At 36.9% G+C, this 20,087-nt stretch overlaps 2 protein-coding genes across 9 annotated transcripts in view; one reads left to right on the top strand and one right to left on the bottom strand.

The window, feature by feature from the left end:
• Positions 1–1,962, top strand: part of ERAP1 (endoplasmic reticulum aminopeptidase 1) — a 44,061-nt gene extending 42,099 nt beyond the window's left edge. For both annotated transcript variants that reach the window (XM_083354553.1, XM_083354554.1), the window contains exon 20: positions 833–1,962. The gene's annotated coding sequence lies outside the window, so the exon portion shown is untranslated. The remainder of the gene's footprint in view (positions 1–832) is intronic.
• Positions 1–20,087, bottom strand: part of CAST (calpastatin) — a 77,384-nt gene that overhangs the window by 1,574 nt on the left and 55,723 nt on the right. For 6 of the 7 annotated variants that reach the window (XM_083354555.1, XM_083354556.1, XM_083354558.1 and 3 more), the window contains 17 exons: positions 18,571–18,672; positions 17,768–17,851; positions 15,402–15,449; positions 14,372–14,476; positions 13,435–13,536; positions 12,864–12,965; positions 11,816–11,917; positions 11,104–11,187; positions 9,282–9,329; positions 8,995–9,078; positions 7,981–8,088; positions 7,347–7,448; positions 6,168–6,260; positions 5,407–5,460; positions 4,542–4,634; positions 2,006–2,080; positions 800–860 (listed from right to left, as the gene is read on the bottom strand). In XM_083354555.1, coding sequence (XP_083210681.1) covers positions 810–860; positions 2,006–2,080; positions 4,542–4,634; positions 5,407–5,460; positions 6,168–6,260; positions 7,347–7,448; positions 7,981–8,088; positions 8,995–9,078; positions 9,282–9,329; positions 11,104–11,187; positions 11,816–11,917; positions 12,864–12,965; positions 13,435–13,536; positions 14,372–14,476; positions 15,402–15,449; positions 17,768–17,851; positions 18,571–18,672 — 1,437 coding nt within the window. In that variant the 3' untranslated portion in view covers positions 800–809. Of the gene's footprint in view, positions 1–799; positions 861–2,005; positions 2,081–3,830; positions 3,998–4,541; positions 4,635–5,406; positions 5,461–6,167; positions 6,261–7,346; positions 7,449–7,980; positions 8,089–8,994; positions 9,079–9,281; positions 9,330–11,103; positions 11,188–11,815; positions 11,918–12,863; positions 12,966–13,434; positions 13,537–14,371; positions 14,477–15,401; positions 15,450–17,767; positions 17,852–18,570; positions 18,673–20,087 lie in introns of all 7 variants that reach the window. The other variant, XR_014491443.1, reaches the window with a different exon arrangement.

The raw sequence follows: 20,087 nt of genomic DNA on the forward strand, positions 1-20,087 counted from the left end.
ATTGCATCTCTGATGCTTCACGTAAGCAGAATCCTCTTACTGAACATAATTTCTTTGTTTAATGAAATTTGCTTTGTTCCCAAGAATAAAAACTAGTGTTCCATTAAGGCTTTTTTAAATAAATAAATAAATAAATAAATATCAAAGGTTCTCTTTTTGTCAGGGAGCCAGATGGGGCTTAAAGGCTGGATGGTGGCAGTGGGCACGCTCATTCTCTCATTCTTCCCAAGCGGCTGGGAAATGATCTTACTGTAGTCGTGAACCCATCTTTTGCAGTATGCCTCAATTAACCAGAGGTCTGTAGAAAAAAAATTAGCCCAGGTACAGCCAACAACAGTCACAGGGAGAATATGGAGGTTTTTTTAAATTATTTTATTCCAACTTCAAGGATTATGGCAGTGATCTATTGTCGCCAGAGGAAGCAATGATCTGACTTTACTTCTTATTTGTAAGAAACAAGGGAGAAAATCCGCCTCTCTATTTTGGTGCTGATATTTGCGGGAGAGGCTTCCTGGGGCTGCAAAAAGGGGCCGATGCATCGTGTAGATTATCCATCTGTTACTTCAAGTGTACAGCAATAGATCGCTAATGGGAAAGATGTAAGAGGGCATCTTACAAAGAAGGCACCATGTTGGGAAAGACTTTTTAGGACATCAGAATATGTGCTATGAGTCAAACTAATTTCTGAGATAGTGAAAACCTAACGTCAGGATTTAGAACCACAGATTTTCTAAATGTTAATTCATTCTGAATCACCTGCATATTATAGATGCGTGATAGATAACTTAGGACTGCTTACCTGATGACATTTAACTTTTTTTTTGTTTTGCAGATTTTGCGGCAGAAGATTGCTCCTTTGCCTTAAAGGAGAGAAAAAGGAATGATGACATTAATTACTGTATCCATGTAGTAAACACTGAGTTCAGATACCAAGTGATGAATTATATGTTGGGAGGGGGGGCCTGATTTTGGCTTAGCATGTTCTGTGAAGCGAGTCAATAAGACATGGTTAATCAAACCATAGTAAAGTGTGATATGTTAACTAGCTCATTTTAAAAAAATAATGGAAAATAAAGATTGGGGGGGGAACAGTTTGAAATAAACAGAATTATCAAAAACTAGAAACTGGGGTAAAAAGCTTTTCATATCTTAAAACTCTCTCTCCTAAAGTTAATTGGTACTTTCATGCATCTAGAGATCCAACATTTGATCACAGCAGTAGCACCCAATGATAAGTGTACTTATTTCTTTACCACATAGGTTATCCTTGATGTGACCACTACTGGGATGAAATTTCTGTTGCACGGTCATAAAGCATGACACATGACCACATAACTTAGTGACTAGCATTTCCTGTGGTTGTTAGCTAAGGCGACACCCCAATCCAAGTTATTCCAGACTTGATCCCTCCCAGCCCCAATACAAGCATATAAAACAGCAAAAAGGGTATCATTTACACGTTTACGTAACTACAGTAGAAGCTAGTATTAAATATGCCTATGAATTTAGGCAAATAATGTACAAAGATTCTATAAAATCTCCAGAGGCTCATTAGCTTTTGCATTAAATTTAGGAATAACATTCTCATAAGTATGTTTCATGCTAAAGTATAATTTTAATTTATTATAGTCACTCTTTATATCCCCACAATTTCACATTGCTCCATCTGAGTACAACAGGTTCATAGTTTCTTTTCTAGTAATAGGTGATAGAAATGAAAGATTAAAAAATAAATAAATCAGGCTTCCTGACTAATAATAGAGGGTAAGGGAATAAGCTTAAAAATTGCACATAAGATGCTTCAGAAATCATCCTGCTCATAAAAGAGATGAAAGTGGAACTAATCACACTAGGTAGAATTGTTATGCTAAACCAGGGGTGTCAATCTGCTGGCCCCTGGGCTGGATACATCATGGTGAAACCGCGCCCACCCACTGCCGGCAATGGAAAAAAAGTGTCACATGACGTTGCGAGTTTGACACCCCTGTGCTAAACAATCTCTTACCTTCTTGGGCGTTTTGGATTTCTTTTCCTCCTTCCTTGGTGGTTTAGATGAGGCTGCACCTTTTGATTTATCCTCCTATGCCCAACAGAGAAAAATTCTTGTTCATTTTTCAAGAAATGCATCTTTTCAGAAAGTAGTTGCTTGTGATACATACAAGTAGTCCTTGACTTATGATAATTGGGACCAGAATCAGTTGTTAAAGCAAATCACCTTTGTTATGTGAATCCAGCTTCTCCCAATTGACATTGTTTGTCAAAAACCAGTTGGCAAGGTCACTAATCATGATTAGGTGACCACAGGATGTTGCTATCGATCGTAAATGTGCCTGAATTTTAATCACATGACTATGGTGGTCCTAATTTTGAAGACAGGCCAAAAAAAATCACTTTTCCCTATTTCAACCATCATTAAATGAATGAACGTTAAGTCAAGCATTATCTATACAGAAAAACTGAAATTCATGTGATGGTGATCTGACCCAAGAGTTCAGGCGTATGCAGAATAGCAGTAGCACTTAGACCTGTATGCTACTTCACAGCTCTTTACAGCCCTAAGTGGTTTACATAGCCTACTGCCCCGAACAATCTGGGTCCTCATTTTACCGACCTCATAAGGATGGAAGGCTGAGTCAACCTTGAGCCAGTGAGACTCGAACTCTGGCAGTCAGCAGAATTAGCCTGTAATACTGCATTCTAACCACTGCACCACGGAGAAGCTAAAACTAGTTGTTGAAAAGGTAGAACACCATATAATTCCATAATATAATTTTAAGAGGCATTATGAGACTTCAGTTAAGTATATACTTGACTAAGGAGAATAATAAGCTGCTTAGCTCCTGCCAAGCACCCCCTTTTCTGGTTCTGCTTTATCTCTCCTGAGGAAGACGTAAGTTTTCTAAAGTTTAATGTTTAAATATGCAGGTTCATACATATTTTATTTATGCTGTAAGAATAAATTCTTGCATTTCATTGAGCGCGTATAAACATGCACATGGGAAAACTGTGTCCTATTTGTATTTTCCTGGAGATGAAAACAAACAAAAAGAAGCCTATACGTAGCACACTTTAATGTGAGAAAAACGTTTATTAGCAGGAACACATTCAAAACAACTTATTTTTGATGAGGGAAGAAGAGTTTCTTTGGATAATTTAGGCAGCGTTTACATTGGAGACGTTCTTGAGAATGAATAAAACTCAGATTTACAACTAAGAAATAAAAGCAAGAATGGACATTTAATACTTGTTCCCTCATTCCATTTGACTCTAAGAAACCTGAATTAGCATTTAAAACAGCCAACTCTTTGTTCCATTATTTGAGTTAATTAATGCATGTTCATCCAAAGACTAGAAATAAAATGCCACTCCTAAAAAGCATTTGTTTAACAAGTCTATTCTTAGCCTTAGAAGCCAATGTGAGATTAACCTCAGCTACATTCTCATACTGGATAGAATTTTTAGTTACCTAAAAGTCAGGTTACCTAAAAACTTGACAAACCTCCCAAAGGAAGAAGTTTTGATAAAAGCCATAGGCAAATAATTGTGAATAGGAAAGCCATGAAATCCATCTTTTTGAAGATTATTTAAATGAATCCAGTCCTTAACGGGGATGTTTACTTATTTTGAGGAGTGGCTTTAAACTGAGAAAACATCTATTTAAAAACTTTTTCTATTAAATGTTGTTCACTGGATAACAGCAAGAGGACAGAAAACATGAATATGTGTTTTAAACAGTATATCCATGATAAAAAGCCAGAGCTAACCCTGTTGATTACAGTCAACCAAATGACACAAAAGAGAATAAGCTTTCAAGTTTCAAAAACTCTTACAATATATTTTGCTATCTGATTTAAGAACACATAGTTTTCAAATTAGCCGATGTATTTTTCTCCCTCTTTTTCCTGGTCGTCTTCTTTACTGAAGAATTCTTGAAACTCAAACTTGGACATATTTAAAGTCTAATAAGAATTGTTGAACTGAAGATGTTGGATTTCTTCTGACTCATCAATAGGGATTTTCATGCACAATAGAAATAAACATCCATTATACACATTTACACAATAGTGAAATTGCAGGCCTAGAAACAAAGAGACAGATTTCTATGCCCTCCTTAGGCATGAAAGCTGGTTGGGTGACCTTGGGCCAGTCCCTCTTTTTCAGCCCAACCAAACTCAAGGTTGGAAAGAAAATAAGAGGCAGAAGTACTATGTATGCTTGCCACCTGAAGGGCAGGATAAAAATAGCTGGTGGTATAAAACTCAGATTTGGGTCAACTTGCACTCTTCGAGTGGGATTCTTTCTTAAATACGGCTTATATTCACAAATAGGATGTAAATATTGTATACTTTTTAAAAAAAATATTAATTCGGGACCACATAACAAAGCAAATTTTGCTCAACAGCAGATTTGACTTGCTGTTTAACAAAACAGAAGCAAGGCCATTTTGCAAACTACCTTTTCTTACCTTTGCTCCTTTAATGGCAGGACGTTAAGACTTGAGATAAAGAGCACCTGGTCTCCTTGCCAAAAAAGAGACCTACCTTTGTTGAAGGTGGCTGTGAAACAGCAGATTTGCCACAATGGTCAAAATCCCCAGAGAGAGCATCAATGGCTGCTGAGTCACTGTCGGGCTTCTGAGATAAGAATAATTACCATTTTAAAGAACTGCGAAATAAGTACTTTTCAAAGATCATCTTAAAAGATAAGCTCTAAACCGAAATCAAAATTTTTTGTTATCAAACATCTGTTCATGTTTCAAGCATATTTGGTACAAAGATACAGGGCAAGTGAAACGGAACTTTCAAAATGCAGAAATGTTTCCAGGTGTCATAGGTCTTAAGTTATTAAAATTAAAACCATCCTCTCTTTAAAGCTCACCACTGGGTCCTACTCCCTGAGGCTCCTCACTGGTACATGGCGTTAACTGATATGAAACGGTAAACAAATGGCTGGGAACAAAAGCCCACCCAGCTACAGCAGCAAAAGTAATTAAAAACACTCCATTATCACTACCACAGCTCAGCTCTATTTGGTTTCTAATTCATGTTTGTCATAAGAATCCTGCATCTTTTTAAGAATTTGATCAGTTTCTTGACCTAAAGTTTCTTGAGATAAACCACCCAGGGTCATCTAAGTGAGATGGATGGTGTAGAAATTTAATACATAAGAATTGTTGTTCTTTCCAATATTATTCCAGATAGAAGCCATCTTATTTCTCGTTGGTCTTATACAAACTAATCAAGACACCTTTTCATCTGAACAGTATTAAAATTCACGCTACTTAATGCAATGTTAAAGGATTCATATCCATCATTTTGGTCCTGGAGGTAGATTCATATTTCAATAAACTAAGCCAATTTACTGACAAGCAAACCCAGCACAGAATTGAAAGTAATACTTCCTTACCGTTTGTTCTTTGGGTTTCTCACCATCTTTATCTGTTGGCTTTACAGGCTTACCCTTTGACAAAGATAAACATGATTAAATATTAGTGTCATTCACCAGCCTATTCAAGTCTAATCTAGTCTTCTATTTTAAATAATCTAGAGTGCTTGTTGGATTGTTCAACTTTTCCTAATTCGGTTGCTTCAAAACTACCTTCATGTCCTTCAAAAGTAGCGTTCTGCATGCTAAAATCGTATCTCCAATACAAAATAAGAGTTATGGATGTTCCATCACTGGAGTTTCTCAAGAAAAGATTGGACAACCATTTGTCTGGAATGATATAATGATTCCTGCCTTGGGCTGTGGGCTGGACAAGAAGACCTCCAAGATCTTTTCCAGTCTTATGTTTGCATGTATGTAAACACGGTTTCAAAATACATGAAAGGATCAAGATACTTTTATTTTCAATGTCAAGTAATTTGTCATAGTTGCTCTAAAGCAGCCTTCCCTAACTTTCATTCTTTTAGACAACAACTCCCATGATTCTTGATTAACAGAAACCATCCTGACTAATGCTAAAGGATGTTCAACTTCAACACATTTAGAAGACCCTAGTCTGGGCAATAGTGTTATTTATAAGGTAACATATGCATTTAAACACTAGGGACACCCCCTTATTTATTAGTTCTTTATCAATGTTATTCAAAAGTCTAGTGCTGCATCAGTACATTTACTTCTTTAAAAAATATGTTGTACGTTTGACTTTAAAAGTATACATTTACCTTTTCATCAGAGTCAAGAAGATGTCTATATTCAGGAGGGATTGTATCATCTCTTTCTCCAAGTTTGTCTTTATGCTCTGCTTTGACTTTTTCCTGTAAAAAAGTGGGGTTTCTTTAAAAGATACTTATTCTTTTAGAGGAGTCTAACTAATCCCAACCATGATTTATAGATGACAGTCTCACCTTGATAACCTCCTCAGAATGAAAATGTTTTAAAAAAAGTGATGTCACAAAGCATTAAAATAATGAATGCCCTAAAACATTGCAGATTCAAATATCCTTATATGAAATATTTTATAATGTCATCTAAATACAAAGCAACATTTTTTGTAAATGAATTCAAGAAATACTAGAACCTTTTAAACATATTTAAGTCAAGCTTCTGTGAATTTTCAGTTTTTTGGTGCAGTGTTTTGTGAAAATTAAATTCACTGGTACGCAAAAAAACACAAATTTGTAATTTTTGAGTAACATTTTTTGTTCCACAGGTATAATTTTGCAGTCTAATAAAGATTAGAGAGATAAAATAAATATTTTATTTTGATTTTCAGTATTTCAAGAGGCAAATAAAGGGAGAAAAAGGGTTCCTAGCAGGAATAAAGCAATAAAACAATGTGTAGTGAAGCCACCTGGTGGCTCAGTGGGTTAGGACGCTGAGCTTGTTGATCAGAAGGTCGGCAGTTTGGTGGGTCGAATCCCGAGTGCCGCGTAACAGAGTGAGCGCCTGTTACTCGTCCCAGCTTCTGCCAACCTAGCAGTTCGAAAGCATGTAAAAATGCAAGTAGAAAAATAGGGACCACTACAGTGGGAAGGTAACAGTGTTCCGTGTGCCTTTGGCATCTAGTCATGCCGGCCACATGACCACGGAGACATCCTCGGACAAGCGCTTGCTCTTCGGCTTTGAAACGGAGATGAGCACCGGCCCCTAGAGTCGGAAACGACTAGCACGCATGTGTGGGGGAACCTTTACCTTTACCTTTAGTGAAGCAAACGATGACTTTAGAGAACTGACATAGAAAACATCTCTATTTCCCTAGTGTTTTAGCAAACTTCCCTGGCTCAGTCCATCCATACGTCTGCCAAAACTGGCTCAGGGCATTTAGTTTTCTTTGCAACTTTGGAAACCAAGTATAGTACTAATTAGCAGTTTGGGGAGAAAGGTCTCTGCTATTTTCTCACCTTTACTTTATCCAAAACTGGTTTGTTTTCATCTGGGTCAGGCTGTCTTTGTCCTAGTGAGTCTGCAAGAAGGTCTGCAGCAGCATCAAGTTCTTTCCTACCCTGACAGATTTAAGAAAAAACAAAAAAGACATTTATACAGTCAGCATTTTATTTTTTGCACCTCTGACCACAAGCAAGGGAATTCAGCTTCCAATATTTCTGAATGCTTTATTTTTTTTTAAAAAAAAAGTAGTTGTAAATCAAATTTAACTCAAACAATGCTTTAGCATCAATAAAAGTCCTTCCAATGGAACTCAAGAACACTACTAGGTTGTTCCAACAAATAACTATCTGCATAAAAAAGCAAATGCATTTGCACACTTTTTCTTTTACATAATTTAGTTTGTACCAAACTTCAAGAACCTGGATTTAAACATCATCAACATTCCTAAAACATCAAATGGGCTAATAAAACTGAATTGGAATGTCACTGTAACTGGATATCAATAGGTTAGCTGACTCAGGAATTCTGGGAGTTGAAGTCCATGAGTCATAAAAGAGCCGAGGTTGCCTACCCTTGGGTTAGTGAAAGTTGCTAATATTTGAAATTTTGGCCATGAGTACAGTTATCGAGAAGCATTGCTCTGCTTACTGGGAGGGCTGCTTGTTTTGGAACAGATGAATGCACGGCAGAAGTGGCAGCAGAAGAAATCACCTCTTCAGTAGGAACAGCTGGCTTGCTAGGAGGACCTGTAGATTTCTACAAGGAAAGGAAAGGATTCATCAATACATGTAAAAGCGAGGAAAAAAAAAGTTAACAAAGAGAGTTGTTTCTGACCTGTCCCTTAATGCTTCCTGAATGCTTTTCTAAAACTAAAGAATTTACAGAAAATGCAACAAATTTTTCCTCCAGTAATTACTGAGAGCTGAAATCCTAGCCAGCTAATAAAAGAGAAAACTCTGAATGCTGACTGCCTTCTGCAAAAAAATCCCTTGGGTTAAAATGTTCTGGCTTATCCAGAAATATTCTGAAAATGTCCATTAAAAAATTAACTTGGGATGTAAAGTAAAAGTAAAGGTTCCCCTGCACATACGTGCTAGTCGTTTCCAACTCTAGGGGCCGGTGCACATCTCCGTTTCAAAGCCGAAGAGCCAGCGTTTGTCCGAGGACATCTCCGTGGTCATGTGGCCGGCATGACTAGACGCCAAAGGCGCACAGAACGCTGTTACCTTCCCACCATAGTGATCCCTATTTTTCTACTTGCATTTTTACGTGCTTTTGAACTGCTAGGTTGGCAGAAGCTGGGACGAGTAACAGGCGCTCACTCTGTTACGCGGCACTCGGGATTTGACCCGCCAAACTGCCAACCTTCTGATCGACAAGCTCAGCGTTCTAACCCACTGAGCCACCGCGTCCCTAACTTGTACTAACTATGAAAAAAATGCAAAATTGTGTCCAAATTTATTAGAAGGGATGTAAAAATGACCCTATAAATACAATGTTATTGTACAGATCTACTGAATGCAATGCAATATAAAGTATACAGTTCTACCACAGTTAATAGAATATTTTTTTAAAATCTAGACGCAAAGTGTTTTCTCTCTCTCTCTTTCTCTCTCACTCTCCATCCCTGTCCCTCTCCCTCCCTCCCCCCCCAATCCTTACCGCAGGTGTTTCTGTTGTTGATGCTGGTGCAGAACAAGAAAATCCTTCAGACAAAGCATCAAGAAGTTCACTTTCACTCAGGGGCTAGAAATCAGAATAAATCATTAAAAATGTTTTAATACATATCTAAATGTCCCCTTTTTTCCTTCATAAGGTAACTGAATTAATTCTTATCAAAGAATTAAGTAATTAAGTAAGTATCCAGTTGGAAGATATTAAGTCATAACAAAGGCTTTCAAATTCAAACTAGAATATATTAAAGTTTTCTGACCAATCTGTACACACACCTGAGGCTTTTTTTCAGGTTTTGGCAAAAGTGGCTTCCCATCTTTATCCTGTGGAGGGGAAGAAAAAAAAAGGAGTCTAGCAATTAATACACGATGGCAATTACTTAATATTATACATAATTCTGTCACAAATTTAGGAGATCAGCTATCTCATAGAATCCAGTATATATGTTTCCAAAGAGACCACAGTAAGAAATGCCTGTGGCTGCTTTTATCAACTGCATCTTTTAATTAGTTTCTGCTCCTTCCTCAAATATGTTTGTGAAAAAGATGTTGCCTGTGCTGAAAGATGAGCTGCAATATTTAGCTACTGCAGGATATATCTTTCCACCAACTTAGAAATTTTGAGAGCTGTCAACATGCAATCAAGTTACACAATTCATACTAATTCAGGATATTGATCTTGACTATATTGTACAAGGCGTTCATGGTCAAGGATCCACATGCAATTTAAAATGCTACTATCTAGAGATTCAGGTGAACAATACAGCTTCCAGCACTCCCCAACTATACTATCATAATTCAACATAAAAAGCAGGAATAATTGCAGAAAGAACATTCTTATCTGCATTTTGCTGGCCAGCTGTTACAGGTTCCAAGGGGGGGATTTTCTGTCAATTAATTTTGCTTTTGGGACTTTAGGAATACTTTATTCAGTTTTAATGTTTATTAATTTATGATGACATAAAAAGAGTCCTGTAATCTTCATTTTTAAGTTAAAAAGACAAGCTAGCTCTTTCTATTTTCTCTCGCAACATAACAAATTTTCTGCTGTAGACCCAATTAGTACAATTATTTTCCTGTTTTGTCATAGCAGGCACCCAATACCTTCTAGACCCATAATTTTCATTAATATGTAATCTCCCCTTGCTGATGCCTAAAATAAGCAACTCCAGGGATGGAGGGGAAGAGAAGAGGTTGAAGGGCCATTAAACAAACACTGGCCGTATCCACTTCTGGAGTAAATCTCAAGGTGATTTTTGCATTCCTATATTACATCTGCAAGCCAATTTCTGAAGCCACCTCATTTGTGAGATAAAACTGGAAGCTTTTAAGAATTTAATCTGTGATTTTTGTCATACAAGGTGCATAGCAATGTCTCATAGCTGTGATATTTACAATATTAAGTGTATAGTACGGAAATATTGCAAATAAGATCCTGAAAAGGCATCAGGCAGGGTTATTGGGGTGTTAAAAAAAAACCCTCAAGAGAGCTACCACAATCACTAAATTGAAGCCTCACAATATATACAAAAAGTGGTAACATTACTGTAATATTGTCATGGCTATTTTCTCTCTTTTTTGACCCCCCTTTCTTGCAGATTTCCCCAATTTCAGAATTTAATTACTTAATTTCGTTGTGAGTTACACAATGACAAGATATTCTATTCTATTCTATTCTATTCTATTCTATTCTATTCTATTCTATTCTATTCTATCCTATCCTATCCTATCCTATCCTATCCTATCCTATCCTATCCTATCCTATCCTATCATTTCAGGACACATATTTGGTCTGGTTATTAATGAACAGAATTAACAAATTAACCAAAATAGGGTTGGGACCTTGCCATCACAGACCTAGCAAATATATTACTATATGAGAAGAAAAACATGAGGAAAATGGTTCAGAGTAATTTGTATATTTAACTGAACTCTTTACACAACTGCTGCATATTGTATCTAAAGTGTGCAAATACATATATCTAAAATTCCTGATTTGCTATACTGAACTTTATACTACAATTCTGCAGAAAGTTTATTAAAACATAAAAACTATTTTTAACAAAAAAGTGAATGAAGCATAGAAGAAAAATATTACCTTTACTTCAGTTAATCTGTAATCAGGAGGGATTGTTTCCTCATTTTCCCCAAGTTTCTCATGCTTGTCTTTTTTTGTTTTTTCCTAGACAACAGAAATACAAGAAACAGAAAGTTCCAACAACAAGACAATCTCAGTATAGTTTATTAGGATTGTCCCATTACTTTCTACTATCTTTATAAAACAAAAACTAAATCTATTGCTGACTATCACAGAAATTCTTCCAACCAACTCTCTGCCACATGAACTATGGAAGAGCATGAGAAGAAGAATTCAATGTGTGGCCATTTTGAGATATATTCCTTAAATCCACTGCAACATCCATGTTCTTCCTCTCTCGTGCCACTTTCAAAATACTATTTTAGAATATCTCTGATTGTGACTTTGAAATTCTTAAGCATAGTTTGTTCAACACGTCATAATTGGCTGAGTTCATGCATCAGGCTCAGCCACAAACCAGAATGGTTGGCTTCACACAATGCATGAAGCCACAAACAAAGATAATTATGAATATATAACATTCAGTGTTGAAATCTGCCTGCTGTCATGGCACTGCTCCATCATTGGAGAAATAGTTTTAAAAATTGAGAATTAAATGCTAGCAATTAATTAAAAAACAGAAAAACTACACTTTATAACAAACTATTTTGGTACATTCAGAAAGTAAGAGAGGCCCCCTCCATTATAATCAGCAAATTAGATATTTTATTACTTTCACTTTATCCACAGCAGGTTTTTTTTCTTCTGGAGCAGGATCTCTTTTTCCTAGGCTTCCAGATAAGGCATCTAGTGCTTCACTAGTTGCTTCTGTGCTCTATAAATAACATAAGTAAAATCAGTTAAGAGGTATTTTTAAAAACTGTGATTGAAAAATGAGAAATACAACATTACTGATCTCAAATTTAATACGAAATAACAGTCAAGAAAACTTGTTACTGTTATGATAGTACAGTAATGTACAATTGGTTAGGCTAAGTAAAAAAATAGTAGTAGGTATAGACAAAAATTAAATGGAATTTTCATCTAGATTAATTAAAGATTTTACTTTGCCAAAAGCCTTAATTAAAGTGGACTTAGTCATTCCCTGAATCAGGGGAAAAATTTCAATGTAATAATCCCAAATATTAAAAAGAGGAAGAAAACCAGATTATCTCAGCTCCCAAATCATTTATACCAGCATTTCTCAACCTTCAAAACTTTAAAATGTGTGAATTGCTACTTCTGGGCGATCTATATTGAAAGTATACAGTATAAGGATGTTTTATAAGGCTGCTAAGGATAGCAATAGACTTATATACCGCTACATAGTGCTTTACAGCAGCAGTCCCCAACTTTTCCGGCTGTATAGATTGGCGGCAATGGTGATAGCAGTGACAAGGAGGGGAGAAGGAATGGTTTTGCACACACGCGCCTCTTGCACAAATGCAGCTTCGCATACTCACATGGCATTTGGCATCAGGCCATGGACCTGGGTTTGGGAACCGCTATTATATAGCACTCTCTGAGCAGCTTACAATGTCAGTATATTCCCACAATATATGGGTGCTCATTTTACCGACCTCGTAAGAATGGAAGGCTGAATCAACCTTGAGTCGGTCAGGATCAAATTCTTGGCAGTGGGCAGAGTCAGCCTGCAATACTACATTTTAACCACTGGGCCACTACAGCTTTGCCATAAAATCAATTATTGGATTTGATCAAGTGCATCTTGGGAAGTTTTATATTAATTTTATATTATTTTCTATAACTTGGTTACTCACTGGAGAAGTGACTATAGGAGCTGAAGATTTTACAGAAGACACAGCTGAAGCTGAGATAGCTTCTTCTCCAGATGTGTTCTGGGGCTTAGTTGACTCAGGTTTCTAAAGCAAGAAGACAAGAACAGATATCAATTAGAGGATTTGCCTTTGCACAACATAGTTCAGGAGGCTTTTTGTGTTTGACAGACAGATATGACCACATTCCTGTCAATCTTAGCACAATTAAAATATTTGATTTAGAAAACATTTGAACATTTCATCTTTACGTTACATTCAAGGAATAAATCCATTTCTGTCACATGATATTAGAATCAAATGAATCTTTTTGTTCAGTTTGGATCTCTTTTTAGATAATATATACATACCACACATACAATATCTTCTCTCTCTCTCTCTCTCTCTCTCTCTCTCTCTCTCTCTCTCTCTCTCTCTCTCTCTCTCTCTCTCTCTCTCTCTCTCTCACACACACACACACACACACACACACACACTCACACACACACACACAGACAAGCAGCTACTGCCCTCTCAAATGTGATCTCATTTCTGTGGTCTCTAAGAAGATACTCACTGTTGAAACTTCTGGTGAAGCCAAAGGTTGCACAGGAAGAGCTACAGGAGATGCAGCTACTTTTACTTTGGGAACTTGGGGGGGCTCCTCTACCACAGGTGTCTTGGGGAAAAAATGATGAAAGAATTTTAATCATTAAAATATATGACTGTCTGAGCACCATTAAAAGGAGTTGTGCCTAAATCTCTATTTCCCAGCATGTGACTTGTCTTTACATACATCCTTCTGTGTGGATGGCTTGCTCAGTACTTTGCTCAAATAAAATCCCAAAGTAATAGCTGCAGTCTGCTTTGTAGGGATTTCCCCTTATTCTCTTCCACATGTGAAATACCTAAACCTTAACAAATGGTGAGTTATATAAGAGCAGAGCATGAGAGGAGGTTATGCTATGGATGGATTTACACGTTTTCATCTGCTTCCATTCAATGCAGTCTTTCTCGATCTGAAATTGTACTGATGCATTGAGAAATACTACTCTCAGATTTCTCAAAACAGCTTCCTGGTTGAGGAGTTTGTTTGATTTATATTGCTGCTCATCTCAACACAATACGCTTACAATAAAACAAATAAAATGCATAAGACAGACAATATTTAAAAACAAGTAAAAATAATAAAATGTAACAGCCAGGCATAATCTAATCAACTACCAAGAGACAGTTTTTAATCCATGAACAGGCACATAATCAAGTTTTTAGGCCTTACAAAAGGTCAGCAGGGACAGGCCAATCAAATCTCGGGGGGGGGGCAGGTGGGGAGAAGAATGATGTTCCAAAGGATGATGCTCCCAAAAAGCTCTCCTTCTGGGCTCCACTAGCCAACACTTATTAGCTGACAATACCCGGTGCGTGTCCTTCTCACCATATTGGGGTAGAATCAGTAGAAACAGTAATCTAATTCATTACAGGATTTTGGATTTTACTGGGAAAAAGAAACATACCTTAGATGTATCAACAAGTTCAGTTGGTTTTGAATTTTTTGTGGAAGAAGCAGGACAGACAAAGTCTTTTGAAAATTCATCAATGAGTTCAGTCTCATTAATTGGCTGTAAAAAAGAGAAAAAATAGATAGAGTAAACAAAACAAAAAAACAGAGAAAAACGACAGCCACGATAGCAATAGCATTTATATATCTCTTCATAGTGCTTTACAGCACTCCCTAAGTCAGGGGTGTCAAACTGCCAACCCGCGGACCAGATGAGTCATGTGGAAGCCATGCCCACCCCCACTACACATTGGCAACAAATTATATCACTTGCACTGTAAGAGAGAAACTAATATAAGAAATGCAGGAGGAAGACATTATCTTTTGAGTTCTTAAAGTAAAAAGGTGGACCACAACTGCGGGATAATAAATGCTTATAAAATCATGTAAGAAAAAATTCAGTAGAAGATTCTCATCCCTCCATGGTATTAGAATATAGACATCTGTTGAAGTAAGATACAAGGAGATTCTTGAATGCTAAAAGGAGGTAATTTCTTCAACTACATGTGATTAAATCATTGCCATCAAATGTGATAATGGCAACCAATGTATGAAGACAAATTGATATAAGAATAAGGCTATTCATTTAGATTTCTTGTTATATTGGTATCAGAAAAAAAAAAGTTCACACCCAAAGCATTAGTTGCTGGGTATCAACAATGAAAGCACGCTTTTGATTTCCTGTCTTCTTTCTGACTTTCCCTGCAAATACAGAACTGGAATCTGTGACTTGCAGCTCTGGACCAAACAGTCCTTTGTTTTGATATTGTATTTGCTATTGCAAAAATAGAAAGGAAAAGAATAATAGAAAGAAAAGAAAAATCTTTATTCAGAACTTCTCTTTGTAATACACTACTTTCCTCCAAAGAGAATGTTGAATGTATTCACAATATATTTTGAAAAAAGAACTGATAAAATTTTCACTCAACTGGTTCTTTTTCAATAGAAGTAATAGGAAATAAATATTTTAAAAATTGTTAAATAACCTTTGGTTTCTCTTCGGGTGTTGGCAACAGCGGCTTCCCATCTTTGTCCTAATATTTTAAAAGAAACTAGTGATAAAAATGCAATTCATATTCAAGCAATATAAAAATAGTAAAGATACAAAAGAAGTCCAAACTGGAATAGAAATATTTTCCCCATTTTCCCCAAAGTTTAATAATTCTATATAATAACAATAATTAAGACACCAAGTTGATTATTGAGGTGGATCAATGCGGCCGCGCGAGTTGTGATGGGGGCCTCCCGATACTCCCATGTAACACCTCTACTCCGCGAGCTGCATTGGCTTCCGGTTGCCCTTCAGGTGAGATTCAAGGTGCTGGTAATGACCTATAAAGCCCTAAATGGCTTGGGTCCGGGATATTTGAGGGAACACCTCCTGCCAGCATCAAACTCCCTTCGTCCAGTGCGCTCACACAGGGAGGGTCTTCGGCGGATAACACCCAGGGGGAGGGCCTTCTCTGTGGGTGCGCCTGCCCTCTGGAACCAGCTGCCCGTGGAGCTTAGGACCGCCCCTGACCTTCGTTCATTCCACCGGGACCTGAAGACCTGGCTCTTTGAGCTCTCCGGGCCAGGATAAGAATTTTTAACTGAGGTTTTTAGTTCAGGGATAATTTAATCTTTTTAAATTGTTTTTTAACTTTTGTATTTTGTACTGTTTGATTTTAAATACCCTGTAAACAGCCCTGAGTCCTTCGGGAAAGGGCGGTATATAAATTTAATAAAATTAAAATTAAATTAAATTAAAATCTACGGCAGATGTAGAAGCCTATGGTCATCACATTTTTATGAACTTCATTTTCCACCATTCCTCACCTTTGGCCATGCTGTCCAGTTGTCAAATTCCATATACTAGGTATGTAATTCAACAGAATGTTATACTCTGAAAATTTTAGGTTTTCTTGCATATCCAATTTATATAGTCTAGTTTTCTCCCAAACTTAGTAAGCACAGCACACTGTAAAAACATCATCCTTAATATAGGCCTTATAGGCCATCCTTGACTTATGTCTACATTTGAGACTGGAACCTCCATATAGTTTCTAAGTGAGTCATGCCCAATTTTACAACTTCTTTTGCCACAGATGATAAGGAAACTGCTGTCATCATTAAGTGAATCTTGCTTCCCTTATTGACTTTGCTTGTCAGAAGTCCCCTAAGAAGGTCATAAAGTGGCAACCATTGTAAATACATGCTGGATACCAAGTACCTGGTTTCTGGTCACATGACTACACATGATGCACTGGTCATAAGTGCAAGGACTGGTTGTAAATCACTTTTTCAGTGCCATCATAACTTCAAACAATCATTAAATGAATGGTCGAAAGTCAAGGACAACCTGTAAATTCTGTCCTCGACAATCCTTTTCTACACAGACTTAATGGAGTTCAATAAGCTCTAAATATTATTTTCATTGTATAAAACATTAAACCAGATGATCTAATTTCTCAGGTGTCTCAGATGTTGGAAATACTGCTGTCTAAACAATGTTATTAACAAATATTGTACCAGCAAATATTGCCACTGAGTTGTATCTGATAAATATTTGTTCTTAGCAGAATGCATATTAAAAACACATCCTCATTATCTATCACTTGGTCCAAAATCAGTATCACCACTTTCAACCAATTTTCCCATATCACTGCCTTTTTCCCCATTAATGTTGGATTTCCCCATAAATACAATTTAGCAGGGAAAAAAGCATAGGATCTTTACGTTTAGTCATTATATAACATTGCTTCCTAACTGATATAATTGTTTCTAGAGATACTAGTTCTATTATATTTAGATCTTAATACTATCCATTTGGCCAACACTGCTGTATTTGTATATCCCTAAGAAAAACAACACCAATTGTTGGCTTCCAGTATTTAACATTTGACAATTGGTAAGCTTGATGATATAGCTCCAGGTTTTGAAGACCAGCCATCAACAGGCACATAGAGACAAACAACTTCTACATACTGTTCAAAAGAGACAATCAAAAAGCTAAAAGACCATATCACCCCCTTGCTATCAATCACTACCCAGATTCTGCGTGGAATCATTATAGTGTGCCCTTTTCATCAGACGGTTGCAAAGGGATCAAATAAGCATTTCCCTATTCTTGCCTTTTATGGCACATCAAAGCAGTGAAAGATGAAAGTGCACCCAGGTCAAGATTCCCAGTGCTCAAACTGCAATTATCCCTCTTAACCTGGAAATGATACGGCAAAATTTAGGAACAAGTGGCTTTAAAGTAAAACTACAACATCAACTAAATAACTGAATAATTTAATATTCCAATGCAATTGCTAAACTAATAAAATAATGTATTGCATGTTACTGAAGGCTGGTGATTATTAGTTACCAAGGTTGGTTTTAATCTGTATTCAGGAGGAATTGTATCATCATGTTCACCAGGTTTCTTTTCTTTCCTTTCTGTGGCTTTTGGCTAAAGGAGGGGAGAAAAAACAATTTATCAGTATAAAAGATGATTCTTCGGAAATCTAAATACATACTCCAAAATCAGTGGGATTTAAAACTGCCTAAATTTAAACTGATTGAATCGATTTAATACTTATTGGTGTATATTATTCATAATTCATTGATCGAATTATATACACCTAAGTATTTCATGACTATTGAACATATATTATGTAATTAAATAGTACTTTATTCCCCCACAGCTGCAACCTAATCTTAATTTTTATTCACAAATACCTCTTAATGTATTTAATTGTGCTTACTCTAAATTTAGGAGTACAAATGCAAAAAAAAAAAAACCCCTGTCTATTTTATTGCACAAATCTTCCTAGTCATTCTTAAGCTTTCCAACTCTTTTACCAACAAGCAAAAATTGTTCTGTTTGATTATTTGTACATTAGTTGATTAGACTTTTTTAAAAAAAGTATTGCCTTTGTTATTTTATAAATAACTCAAGGCAGTGATACCTAATATTTCTTCTTTCTCCCATTTTCCCCACAGCAAGAACCCTGTGAGGTAGGCAATGTTGAGAGTGAGTGCCTGGCTGAACATCACCCAGTTGGTTTTCATGTCTGAGGTAGGACCAGTATTCTCAATCTCCTGGTTACTACCCAGGTGTCTTGATCACTAGATCAAAGTGGCTCTATTTTGGGCTAGTTTCTCAAAATGTTTGCAGCACAGATTTACCTCTTCAACTTCAATGAAGGAACTGGTATCTTCTTCAGGTTCAGGTTCTGGCATACCAAGTGTATCCACAAGTGCATCCAGGGCACTATCACTAACTGTCACCTAAATTGTAAAGCCAAAATGCAAATAATAATACAGGCGATTCCTTACATCTGCACATATACTGGAATTATTGGACATAATGCTGTATTGACAATTCAGATTTTTCAGCAATTGTTTTATAGTATAATCTAGACCTGATAGCTAAAACATTTGAATGCAGGATGGCAAATTATGCACATTTCCATTACAGGGCAATTGCCTTGGGCTGGATTGCACAGTCTCTTTTTTTGTAGTTAATATTGAATTTCAAGTAATCTATAATAATACAGGCTCATCAGCCATAATAATAATAAATCCACCATGAATCTTGAAACTTAGCTGAAGACTTAGTTGTAGTATAACAATTGTGAGCTCAGGAAAGTAGAGTGATTTATACAAGAAACAATTACGAGAAATCTCAGGAAAATTAATCCTTGTTTATTTCAATAAAAAGGGGGGGGGGGAAATCCATGAATTGAGTAATTATTGCCACATTCTAGGTCAGTAATGGCGAACCTTTTAGAGACCGAGTGCCCAAACTGCAACCCAAAACCCACTTATTTATCGCAAAGTGCCAGGGCTGCATCAGCATTGTGGTGCCCTCAGGTGCGGGTAGGGAAGCATGGCCCACTGGGTGGGCATGGCTGCAGTGGTCATGGCAGACTGGGTGAGTGTGGCCGGGGCCAGCCCCTTGCCGTCTCCGGGGCATCCCCAGGGGGGCAACGCCGCTTGCTTGCTTGCTCACTTCCTGCCCTGTTGCTTCCAAAAGCCATGTGCTCGCTACTCTGGCGAACTCTGCTGGGGCAACGGCGCGTGTGCCCACAGAGAGGGCTCTGAGTGCCACCTCTGGCACGCGTGCCATAGGTTCGCCACCACTGTTCTAGGTAAAGTGACAAACATGTTCTCTCCAGCTATACTTATTATTATTCAACATTAGATAGTAGATTAATGGGATCCTAATGTGCTTTTATAATTGCTTGTGATCCTGTGCCTCAATAAACATTCAGGATAATTATAGTGCAACATTTAACACAGGTAGAAAGGAAAAATAAAAGTCATGCCCAATAAAAGCCACAGTGGAAAAAAACTGATCATTTTGGCAGAGAATGAAATCACGTTCTGATTTCACATCTGAAATTCAAGCGTACATGTGTTTGAGATCTTGCGGCAACTAAAGGATATAGTGTGCATTATTTGTATTTTCAAATAAAATCTCAACCTCCTTTAACTATCAGCTACAGATTAGGGCTATATACCTCAAACTGTTCAAAGGCTCATAATGTGCTGTAGACTACTGAAATTTTCTCACCTAAAGCCACAGTCACCCTTCTGTTGGATGGACCCCACTAAGATGAAACACAATAAAGTCCTCATTTTAAAAGCATTTTGAAAAATGCTGAATGAAAAAAGCTGCAAAAATGAAAATATTTTCTTCA

Source organism: Vipera ursinii (assembly GCF_947247035.1).
Source record: "Vipera ursinii genome assembly, chromosome: 2".
NCBI classification, from domain to species: domain Eukaryota; kingdom Metazoa; phylum Chordata; class Lepidosauria; order Squamata; family Viperidae; genus Vipera; species Vipera ursinii.